At 33.5% G+C, this 12,182-nt stretch overlaps 1 protein-coding gene across 8 annotated transcripts in view; it reads right to left on the reverse strand.

The window, feature by feature from the left end:
* Nucleotides 1–2,875: 2,875 nt before the first annotated feature.
* The window catches only part of LOC122516782 (solute carrier organic anion transporter family member 74D), an 89,829-nt gene continuing 80,522 nt past the window's right edge, over nucleotides 2,876–12,182 (reverse strand). For all 8 annotated transcript variants that reach the window (XM_043634901.1, XM_043634902.1, XM_043634895.1 and 5 more), the window contains 11 exons: nucleotides 11,219–11,653; nucleotides 10,574–10,956; nucleotides 10,156–10,376; nucleotides 9,853–9,993; nucleotides 8,925–9,047; nucleotides 5,634–5,798; nucleotides 5,358–5,553; nucleotides 5,082–5,232; nucleotides 4,523–4,766; nucleotides 3,590–3,718; nucleotides 2,876–3,339 (listed from right to left, as the gene is read on the reverse strand). In XM_043634901.1, coding sequence (XP_043490836.1) covers nucleotides 3,170–3,339; nucleotides 3,590–3,718; nucleotides 4,523–4,766; nucleotides 5,082–5,232; nucleotides 5,358–5,553; nucleotides 5,634–5,798; nucleotides 8,925–9,047; nucleotides 9,853–9,993; nucleotides 10,156–10,376; nucleotides 10,574–10,956; nucleotides 11,219–11,533 — 2,238 coding nt within the window. In that variant the 5' untranslated portion in view covers nucleotides 11,534–11,653 and the 3' untranslated portion in view covers nucleotides 2,876–3,169. The remainder of the gene's footprint in view (nucleotides 3,340–3,589; nucleotides 3,719–4,522; nucleotides 4,767–5,081; nucleotides 5,233–5,357; nucleotides 5,554–5,633; nucleotides 5,799–8,924; nucleotides 9,048–9,852; nucleotides 9,994–10,155; nucleotides 10,377–10,573; nucleotides 10,957–11,218; nucleotides 11,654–12,182) is intronic.

Consider the following 12,182-nt stretch of genomic DNA (forward strand, 5'->3'; position numbering starts at 1 on the left):
ATAATATACGTATATATTTTTTCCGTTATTTATTTATTCTTTTTTTTTCATTTTGTCCTTCATTCTCTAATCTTCTGTATCGAGAATTTATATTTTATTTAATAAAAAGAAAAATGATTAAAAATACAGATAAAGAAAATAGTAATAATAATAATAATAATAATAATAATAATAATAATAATAATAATAATAATAATAATAATAATAATAATAAAATGTTTCATCTTCAAGATCGCAGATTATTATTCGATCCACGATACCGCCCTAGATCATTTGTTTAATTGTTTTGTGTAGAAGATATCTAAACACGGAATGTCTCTGTGCACACAACATATATAGTAAACCACGATTATTACAATATTCGATTTTTAAGAGTGCGGACGGTTAATGACTCGAGTCTAATCGTGTCGCTTCTCCGTTAGCATTCAATATATTTATATACTTTGGAGTGTATTATAGTTACGTAATAAAATATTTTTGTGATGTGTAAACATGTCGCTCGTCGCAAGAACAATGCTGAGTATATTTTTATGTTTTATTTAATTAATATATTATTATTTTTATGTTTTTTTTAATTTTCTTCCCACACATGCTATAAGTATCTATTTATAATTTCTTTCTTTTCTCTTTTCATACTTGAATAAAATGCAAAATGGAGAAACTGCAATGCAATTGTACTCGAGACTCCGTTTATTTTCATTTTCATTAAATTAATACCTTGTGATACGTAATTTGTGTGATGCTTAATTTTTCCGGTATGAATACTTGGCGTGTATGTGTGTGATGTGTATACGATTCGCACAAAAAGTTAGAGATTTAACTTATAATATATATATTTTTTATGTATGTGTGAAAATTTTCGCTTTCGCAAATGACATTTATTGCGTTCGATTGTAATGTTTTCTTTTCTTTTCAATTTTTATAATGGATTGTCCTATGTTAATGAAACATATCTTATTATACGTATATACGTGTCTATTTATATACGAAAGTATTATCGTTTTGTACACGCGTCTGTAATACAATTAATTAAATATTAGATTTCTCTTCTAAGGAGAAATGACGTGTACATTTGGGCGTACATTCACGAGCATTTGGAAATAACTCTTTCGATTTAGTACCAGGAACTAATTAGATTCAGCTTAAAAGATTACTCTCGATATATGCATAAACGTCATACATTGTTGAAAACAACAAAAAAGTTATAATCATAAAAAAAGGGAGGATAAATTGCACATTATGCATATACCTATACGTATGTACACGTACGTTTGAATTTTCAGAGTGCATATAAGTTGGAACTTTTGAATAAATGTACATATGAAATAATATATATATATATACGTACATATATGAAAATGTATACATATACATATATATATATATATATATAAATACACAAAGGAGGAACATAAACACATAGGATATATCCCATCAATTGGACACATTATGCCATCATCCAATATGCCACCCATTGCGTATATTATAAATATATATGTATACATATATTTTTATTTTCTTCAAGGACTCGATAGGGTTTACGATTATCGGCACATATTTTATTTTCTTGTATTTTGTTTGTAATATACGTATATTTAATTGTTTGTTTTTCTTTTGACCCGAGACGAGTTAAAACGGTGGAGGAAAGAATCTTACGAGAGATTTATTTAGTTAATCAATTAGGCCGTATTTCGTTTCGCGAACATTTTCGTAGCGTTCGTCAGTCTGTTACAGTAATTTCCGTTGATACTCGGCGGAAGCATATAAACGTATCGATAGAATGTAACCATAATATTTATAATAATTGAATAGATTTGATAATATGCGTCAATCTGCGAGGAAGTTTGACAGTTTTAATTTTATTTTATTTCATTGTTAAATGCAAATTATGAAGAATAATATTGATAGGACAACGTGTATCCATGTATTAACGTTTAAAGAAAACAAAAACGCGGGATATATAATAATTTATTAGCACGTGGTCGTTCACTGCGCTCGTCGTCGTTTCCTCCATTCCATCGTTCTTTTAACACATTGTTGACTAAATTCACGAATATATAATCGTTTGTGCACATGCATGCAACTTATATAATTATTAAAGTATAAAACAATATAAATTATATTTATTATACAAAACGAGTAATAAGTTCTTAGATGATTTTAAAAATCGATTACCTCCTTCGAAATTTCTCAGACTTCTAGTTAGGCTTGCAGTATTATAATCTAAAAAAAAAAACATTAGCCTAAAGGACGTCTCGAGCAAAGATAATTAATGTTTCAAATCATCGAAGAATTATAGCCTCATCTTATAATATTATAATATTAGATAATGTTTGCTTAATTTTAATATTACCAATTTTCCATGAATATTTAATATTTTAATAACAATTTTCATTCAATTATAAAAATAAATGTAGATAATAGATAATTATTGGTCAACAATGTGTTAATACATCCTGCATAATAGAATTAATCGTTCGTATATATTATTTATATACAAATTCTCGTTCATCGAGACTTCATTTCTTTTACTTTCTATTATCAAAGATGGCGGATTATCTTCTGGCAAGAGAAGATACAAAGTTGCAGGATAATAAAATCATTTTTACGATCTACGCAACACTATTCCTTTTCTTAGATTCGTTCTCCTTTTTCTTTTTTACGTTTGTAAAAAAAATAATAAGAAAATAATAAAAAAAGACAAAAAGAACAGAAAAGAAGATAAAGGAAGATTATCGGAATCGTTGGTCGAGAATCGTTGACCGGGTTCATCTCGGAGAGGTTTGCTTCTTTTTCTTCTTCTTTTCTTCTTCTTCTTTTTCTTCAGAAAGAGAATTTGAGGATTTCCTTCTCTCTCTTTCTCTTTCTCTCTTTATTTTTCTTCTCGCTGACTTGCGTCCTTTCTGATGAAAGACTAGAATAATCCGTTGTCAAGTAGGACAGGTCGAAGGACGACAGTCGCGAATTCACTTCAATCACACACCGACTTCGTCTGTGTTTTAAGGGTTGAACAACACCTTCATACAAGAACGACTTGCGTACCCTTTTATGTACATCGTTTCAAAACTATATACATATGTTTAGCCATATATATGTATCTATAAATATATATATATATATATATATATATATAGGTCTTTGAATATATATATATATGTATGTATATTCTTCACAGATAATCATTATCAACGTTTTGAGCGTCCTGAGACTTTAAAGTGGCCATTTCTTCGGCTGTGCCATCCTCACATTCTTGTTCCTCAACGAAACTAATACTACCAGCTTTGTACCACACAACTAAGTCCACGACGAAAGCCAATATTAGGATTCCACCAGTCGTGCCTGTTGCAAATTGAAAATCTTAGAGTTATTCGAGTATATAGAAATTGTTTGTTAATTTTAATTAATGTCAAATTTATTATCACACAAAAATCGCTATTATATTTGTATTGATCTAATTGATATTGTTTATGCATAGTTATATGCGTATTGAGTATCTTTAAATATTTATATTTTTCTGTTGCATTTTTCTTTAGTTTCAAGAAAATTATTTCACAAGTTATAATGATTGAATGTAAAGATATTCGCGTACCGTGATAAAACATCCTGAAGACATTTGAGTCGTAGAGCCAGCAGGCACCTCGTTCACCACAAGCGTATTCCCACACGAGACATGCTGAATCCACAACAGCACCGTATACGATTGGGCATGGTACATTACCTGTGTAATCAAATGAATAATACATATACATTTTCTCTGTGATAACAAATTGATTACAATTATTTATTCAAATATTCTGTTTATGTTGTATGTAACGGATCAAAAGTTATGCAATTTTGAAGAATATCATACGAATATTGTTAGGTATTAATGTAATAAGTAATAAGTGATTTATCAATGTAATCTGATAAACAATATTTTTATAAAAAATTTAATATTTTTCAATAAATATATTCTGTTCATTCTAACTAATCAAAAGATATTCAATTTTCTAGAATTTATGATTTATCGAATGAATTAATAAAAAAATTCTTTGAGAAAGTAACGGTCATAATAAATTCATATTTTTATATTGAAATACTGTGTTTATTCTAATAGATGAAAACAAGAATGAAAATTTTAAGAATTTACAGATACTCTTAGTTAACAATGTAACAGATAGTCAATGATTTATCGAACCGATCGATTAAAAGATTCCTTGAGATAATAATGATAAATCCTTTGGAGGTATTGCAAGCACGTGGGAATGAAAGAAAAAAAATCTGGTATACGTCTTTGGATTTGCGTAATAACGGGTAACGTCGCGAGGCCAGACGTATAGAAAGTAGCGTAGTAAGTTGTTTCCCAGCGTCCATAAAACGTGAAGCGCGTAATTGCGAAATCATGCGAGTAGTAGTAATAGTATTCTTACCCGAGGAATGAGTAGGAAAGAAAAGGAAGAAAGAAGGAAAGAAAGAAGGAAGAAAGGAAGGATAACGTTAGAGAAAAAGTAAGAGAATATATACGGACATAAAATATAATTACCAAACAAGCCAATAGCAAATTGTATGAGACCCAGGGCCATGGCCTTGTCCCGTGGATCCACGCAACGTAATATCAGTAACATGGAACCAACCTCGCTCGTCGAGTGTATAAAAACGAACACCGAGAAGAGAATCATGTAGACCCAAAAGTTACTGCACTCCAATGGGCAATAACCAATCGTCGCTGTGCTCGTCGTTATTTCCGGCATCGTTAAATTTTGCCCGATGCACTGGCAGTTAAAAAACTGGAAGAGAAGAAGAAGAAGAAGAATAATAATAAAAAAGAAAAAATTAAGACACACAGAGAGAAAGAACAAAATAGCGAACGGGATTACGTTAATGGGATCTCGTTAATATTTTATTACGATATAAAATTCTTCTTATTTTATCTTCTTATTATTATCAGATATTTTTCCTCGGGGAGACAATTTAAAATAAACTTCTCGAATCGATATGTGTAATTATGTATAAATATAAGTATACATTTACGTATACATATCTCTTTGAAAGATAGAGAAAGAGAGAGAGAGAGCGAGAGGGAGAGGGAAATCTTTACATACCGATTCCACTTTACCGTCCGCTATCGTGTAATTCGAGCAGCCAGCATGACACGCGGAGAAGTACGTTTTACCATCCGCGCCACAGATCGGGCTGAACTTGTTTCGATCGCAGTCGCAGGTAGCTTCACAGGTTGGCTCGAAGCTCGAGATTCTGAGAAAACAGTGATCATGCATGAATGAAAATTATTTCTTACTATGATACGAATAAATCTCATCAAAGAGGATAATGACGATAATGGTTATGATAATAATGATTATTGCTATTTCATTTCTTACCCATCAGAGTGCGAGATAAGACCAGCAAAGTCGTCCATCGGGCAACCAACGAACATCAATACGGCCATACCAATAGCATAAACGACTGCTGTAAAAGCTATCCATGCTGCAACGAACCTAGCGTTTGGTTTCGCTCTCAGAATGAATACTCCACTGATTATAATACCGATGCCCATTACTAGAATACCACCGACACCTGTCAAAAGAAAATATTACCATGTGAGAATTTAAAAACCGATTAAATGTTACATTTGATACGTAGCTATTGATTATTACCTGATATCATGTTAGCATGATGAGCTGGCAAGCGAAATTGGCTCTCGAGGTACTTTGGTAAGAATGTGTAAAGTCCTGCGATTGGCAGGATGTGCAGCACGCTGCTAGCTGTCCTGAACATCAGGATGTCGTTCTTAAGGAGCCTTTTAACTGCCTTTGGAAAATCTGTAAATAAATGTACTATATTTGTCAAGAAAAATAATTAACATAAAATAAAATAAATTAAAGACAAAGACGAATTTAATGGCCATATTTTTTGACGAACAAAAACTATTGTAGTTTTGATTCGTTGGAGATTAGAAGAAATTTATTTCGATAGAAAGACTGAAAGGATATATGTACGTAGACGCGTAGTACGTAGGAAACGACGCGGCTAAGAGGCTTCTTCTAGCCTTCCAGAAAAGGCAGCATAGAGTCGTGGCAACCCCGCATAGAAACGTCCCGTACATAGACCCTAAGTAGACAAACGTGACCAACATCGAGCTCCACGTATTACCGCGACAACCCTGCTATAGGTATAGTAAATATATAGGGTGATCGTTAAACGATTCGTTAAGTTTTATGTCATTATTTATCAACTATATAATATTTTTCCTTTGATGATTGTTAAAGAACAAAAACGTTCATTTTCATAGATTTTGAATTTATTTGCAAGTCTACTATTCCTAAGTGATTTTACGACAACTGACAATGAGACAGTATTGATGTATTACTGTAATCAAAGATTAGATTGGAAACATAGTTCACGGTGATACTACAGGGACGAACTTTGATGTAGTCTGAATTGATACTTATAAGGATTGCAAATTTGCGAATTACCTTCAACAAGATGTATTTTCTCGAATACAGTATATTAAGCTATTCTAAATTATAAAATTAGACATCTAATTTAAGGTTGCTTTAAATTTGACACAATCTCTTAGAAAAAATGACAATTGATAGGTGCTGATTTAACAGTTTTATAGAATAAAGGGTTATCGAAAACCAACAAAATTATCAATAAATTTCGATAAATGAGAATTTTATTATTAGAATCGATTTATATGACGAATGAATAAACGAACGAAAAATCTTGATGAAAGTCGAATAGGGTGAATTTGAAGGGGGAGGTTGAGAAGTGGTAGAGGCGCGTGGATTTACTTTGTAGATGTACCTGTGCACGTGCAAATATGTGTGTACGTATGTGTGCGCTCGACGCACGACGCGTGACCGTGAACTTGCCCCACCTCGTGCACTCGTGCACGAGTCGGTCGGTCATTAGCGTTAATGCACGCACGCTCGAGTGCGCGCGAGCGCGCAATCACGCGTGAGCACCCGCGTGCGCGCGCGCGAATAAGCGAATAAGCGAATAAGCGAGAAAGAGCTGCACAACTCGGAGGATTGCGCACAAGGGACGAGCCGACGGCATTCTTTCCTCGCGTCCTTCCTGCCCCACGACGTTATGTATGTACCTACGACGTCCGGGCACCTTTTCGTTTCGTTCGCTCGATCGAACACGCCTATGCTCTTTCATTTTCTCTCTCTCTCTCTCTCTTTCTCTCTCTCTCTCTCTCTCTCTCTCTTTCATTCTTGTCTTTTGACGTGACTCGCGAGTCTTCGTGTCATGTCTTCCATTGTGATTTATTAGGTCTACCGAAAAATTCTCACAGAGACGAATCTTCTTTTTTCTCTGTTTCTTTCTGTTATTCTTCTTTTCCTTCTCTTTCTTTCTTTCTTTATTTATTTATTTATAAAATTAATGTCGAAAGGATTTAGGGTTTTGTTTAAAAATAATTTTTAGGAAAAAGAAAACAAGAAGAAGAAGAAGAAGAAGAGAAAAAAAAAGCAAATTCGATTTACAAATATATATAATATGTGATTTAAAAATAATCTTTAGCGAATCGAATTTGATGTAAAAATAATTATGCGGCAAGCGTAGAAAGTATTTTATGCGACAATTTATTTACATCTTGCGTATCTTATAAATAATTTTTCTCTTTTTTTCTTTCAATCACCAAGATCAAATAGTACAACGGTACTTGAAGTTTATTCGAAAGAAGCCATATTTGTTCAATGGCTATCAAATATCAAATTACTAATTTTCGAAGTATAATACCTATCATTCGTTCGACGCGTTTAATCGGGGTGGAGAGGAAGTAAAAGAAATAAAAGAAGGAGAAGAAGAAGAAGCAATAGAAAAAGCTTTTTTGTTTTTCTTGCATCACGATATTTTAACCTTTGCTCCTTTTGCAAAGAGAGTGGCTATTTGTTGCACGATCGTGCCGCGATATAAATATTCTTATGCGAGGACTCATTATCTTAGCCGTGGGCGAAACTCAGCACGCTGGAAGCGCCGATTAACTTGCGAAGAGCACCACATTGTCTCCGCTTTTTATTTGCATTCTCGTTAGCCTTCGAGGTCCGGCTGCCGAAATGGGCTGAGCCTGATGCGAAATTTTACCGAGAGGATTTTCGTCGTCGTCGTCGTCGTCATCGTCGTTCTCCTTCTCCTTCTCCTTCTTCTTCCTCTTTTCCCTCTCTTTCTCTTCTTCTTTCCTTTTCTCATTCAAGAATTCGTGACTTTTTTTCAATAACACCCAACAAAAAATACAAGCAATATTTTTCCCTTTTCTACGTTTCTTTTTTTGATGAGAATGATGATAATAATAATAATAATAATAATAATAATAATAATAATAATAATAACAATATATAATAATCATCATTTGCCGAGGCCTATCATTATTTTCAATTTTAATATCACCGAAACACAACACCTATTTAAATCATATGATATCTTTAATATCGATAAACCAAATCACGTTCGTGCTACGTTGTAAATCAAAAAATGACGTCTATTAAACTACTAGAGAAGATTTTCGGTTAAAGCCTTTTGCCAGATTGGACAGGTATAAAAAAAGATAGTCGATTAAAATCTTTCCATTTCCATGGGCTCAAAAGAGAGAAAGAGAGAGAGAGAGAGAGAGAAAGAGAGAAAAAGAGAGAAAGAGAGAGAAAGGCGACATTTTTATATCCTTCCAAGTTTTTTATCGGTGCGCCGACCTTTAAAAGGTAAGAAAAATTTAATGGCCAACTACTAAAGGATTAAGACGGTCGAACGAGTCTCTCTCTCTCTCTCTTTTTTATTCTTTCTTTATTTCTTTCTTTCTTCATCTTCTGGATGGTGAAATGTACGCCTCGTCGATTATACGGACGATCGCTGATCTCTCTTTCTTTTTCTCTCTCTCTTTCTCTTTCAACCCCACTTCAAACTCCTATTCCTTTTTCCTCTCAAGATTAACCAGGACTTACCTCTTAGACTAGGTTTTTTGGCATCCGCTTGTTTCGGCGGTGTTCTGTTCGTCGGCAAATGCGTAGGAAAGGCGAACATTCCTATGCTGACCAACATCAGCATCGCGGATATCAGCACCAGACCTTTAAAATAAAAGAGGAACACTTTACGTCACAATTATTCACGCTCGATGCATTTTTACCGCGGAGAATTTTCGGTTACAAACAAAAAATATATACATATTATTTTTAATCTAGCCACTGATTTGCCAATTAAATCCGCCATGAATCATCGTTTAGTATATTGCGAATAAAATTAAGAAAGAAAAAAAGTGGGAAAAAAATTATATATATAATTATGCACATATAGAAATCACGTATAAAAAAGTTGTATTTTTGTTTTTTTAACCGACGTACGATTTTGTCCAATCAATTTTTTCCCTTCTTTTTCCTTTTTATTATGTTAAACGAACAAGCGCGTCGAATTTTTTTCGATAATTAGGTACCATTTTGTTTCTCATTTATTTAAACGTTTATATTACGGCCCTGTACCAAACTTCGCGAATTATTTTTACGCCGGCGCTCTCAAAAACGTGTGGCACAATAAAACGCTTGATATCCTAATAATACTAAGGAAAGTCAGTGGCAAACGGGTATACGTATTTACATATACATACATACATATATATATTTATGTTCGTATGTTGCATATTTACAAATATATTTCGCAAAATTTAAAGGCCGTCGAATTTTTAGTATTGTCCGTTTGGTTTTTTTCTTCTTCTTGTTCTTCGGAAGAAAATGTGTCGTTTTTAACAGAATTATTATTATTATAATTGTGATGATTATTATTATATTGGTAAAAGATTTAATGTGAAAATATTACTCGTAATATAATTATGATTGGATCAAAGTTATTTGAATGGTTTTATATATTTTGAAAACTTACCGAGCCACCACGCACCAACCCATCTTGGATCGATAGGCGTGATTTGTGGATTTGCGGATAGATCCGCATAAAGCATCGTGCAAAGTGATCCAAGGATAAAGCCTAACGCTGGTCCTAGAATCCTAACACCAATCGTGATTGCTATCAAAAGAGAAACATTAAAATGAAATGGTTAAAAATTTAGCAAAAAATATATTTGCCGATTTTATCAGATTAGTCGTATGACATATGTATGCATTTGTGTTATAATAATAGATTATTTTTCTTCGAGAAAGAAAAAAAATATAAGAAGAAATTTCTTACCGAAATACAAGGGACTTTCTCTGCTGGCAACGTTATCGTCGATGTATGGTATGCCAAGAGTGTAAACGGCTGTTTGACCCATTCCAACACCGAGCAAAGAGACGAAAAATATTGCCATGACTACCGTCGTTATTTTACTTTGTATTCTTTGTTCCGTTAGAAAGTCACCTTCGCAATATGCGATCGAATCACCGTGTGGTGCTGTTGTACCTAAGGTCAACCTACGATGTAAACAATAAGATTATATTTAGTGATTCTATTGATGCCTGTTCTGTAATAATGTATACATACATATATCAAATATATTAGTTTGATAGGTTCAATTAAAATAATAGTGAAATATTTTATTCAGGTAAACACTAAAGAAAAATAAGGAATAATTATTTGGTATATAGTGATTGCACAATATTAAACGTACTCGTCGAGTGTATGGTTCTCTGATCGTACACGCAACTTGCAGAGATTTGCTGGGACTGGATCAGTATTGTTATGTCCACCCAATTCGCCAGTAGGTCCGACGCCGCTGAAAAGCATCTCGTTTTGTTGGATCAGCTGTTCACCATAGATGAAATGAGGCATCGAGCAGGTGAAGGAGCTCACGGCAAAGAGAATCATGCCCCAGGCGATCCACTTAGGCCGGTGACCTTGGCCGCAGTAATACGTTAAGAGAAGGGACGAACCGATCTGGCCGATCTCAGTCGCAGACATTATGATACCCGTCGTTTTCGATTGGATTTGGAAGAGCTTTTCGATCGTTGTGATCACTGAGACGAAATATGTGTAGTACATGCCTTGAAGCACCTATAAACAAAAAATATAATTATGTCCTTCCGAATCTATGGAAATTTATGAGAGTATCTTTATCTTTTTTCTCATTATTTTTTTGCTGACTTTTTAATGAAACTTCTTCAATAGTACGATAAAAGAAACTTCATTTGTGTTTTAAAATGTTTAACTTCCAATATATAATTCATATGAATGCTAAATGAATATCGAATAAATTAAATGTAGTGTTGTTTGATTACATGATAAATTGAAGAAATATTGAAATATCGGTACTGACCCAGGTAATGCAAAAGATAACCAAGAAGGCCTGCTTCGTAGAAAAGTATTGCAACCATCGAGGTCTAAATGGACCCCAACCACAGGAAACGTCAGTATCATCGAATTCCGTGTGAAGGCTGCTAGATTTTTCGTCAGGCACGATCAGCTTCCCATTCTCGGCTGCTCCGTTCTCATGTTGCTTTCCATTTGGTATCGAGCCATTGTTGTTATGCTTGCTACAGATAAGGCCATTTCCATTGGCCATCTTTGCTGGTATTATCGTGAGAGCCTCGACGGTCCCATTGGCCAGAATCTGTCTGTCCTCACCCGCCATTGTCTACGCTTTCTTTTCTTCTTCCTTTTTCTTTTTCTCCTTCTTCTTCTTCGTTCTTCCTTTTCCTCTTTCTCGCAGCAATCGTCTCTCTTGCTAGGATACCTTCTCGATCGAGTCGATCTATGTAAAAATCGTTATAATATATTATTTCAGGCTAGACTCTGATATTTCTGATTTTTTGAAGTTATTACTTGTTTTTATTATCTAACTCGAAAAAGAATTTTAATGTGTTCGCGAAGAAAGAAATAAAACTACTATTACGTTCACCATCACTAATACTATAGCAATTACTATTACTAACAACAATAATAATTATGCCGTTCTCACAGGGAAATGATGCAAGAACGAAAGGTTTTTAAACACAATTAATGAAACCACTCGTATTTATGTTTAGACAAATATATTGTTATATTTTGTTACGTTTCTCAAGTTATTGTATTTGCAATTTTTTTTTCTTTTTTGTCTAAATATTTTTTCTTTTCACATTTTTACAAATAATTATTTTTATTCCCTTTTGTTAAACTAGGTCACGATATCTTTTTTTTCTTTAAAGTTAGTAAAGAAGGATACTTTTAACTTCTCTCAAACGAATCTAGCTCCGTGAACTTTTCGAAAGAATTGATCGGATCTACCTCGATCCTGATCGAAT

The sequence above is a fragment of the Polistes fuscatus genome, unplaced genomic scaffold, assembly GCF_010416935.1.
Source record: "Polistes fuscatus isolate 324 unplaced genomic scaffold, CU_Pfus_HIC Scaffold2, whole genome shotgun sequence".
NCBI lineage: Eukaryota > Metazoa > Arthropoda > Insecta > Hymenoptera > Vespidae > Polistes > Polistes fuscatus.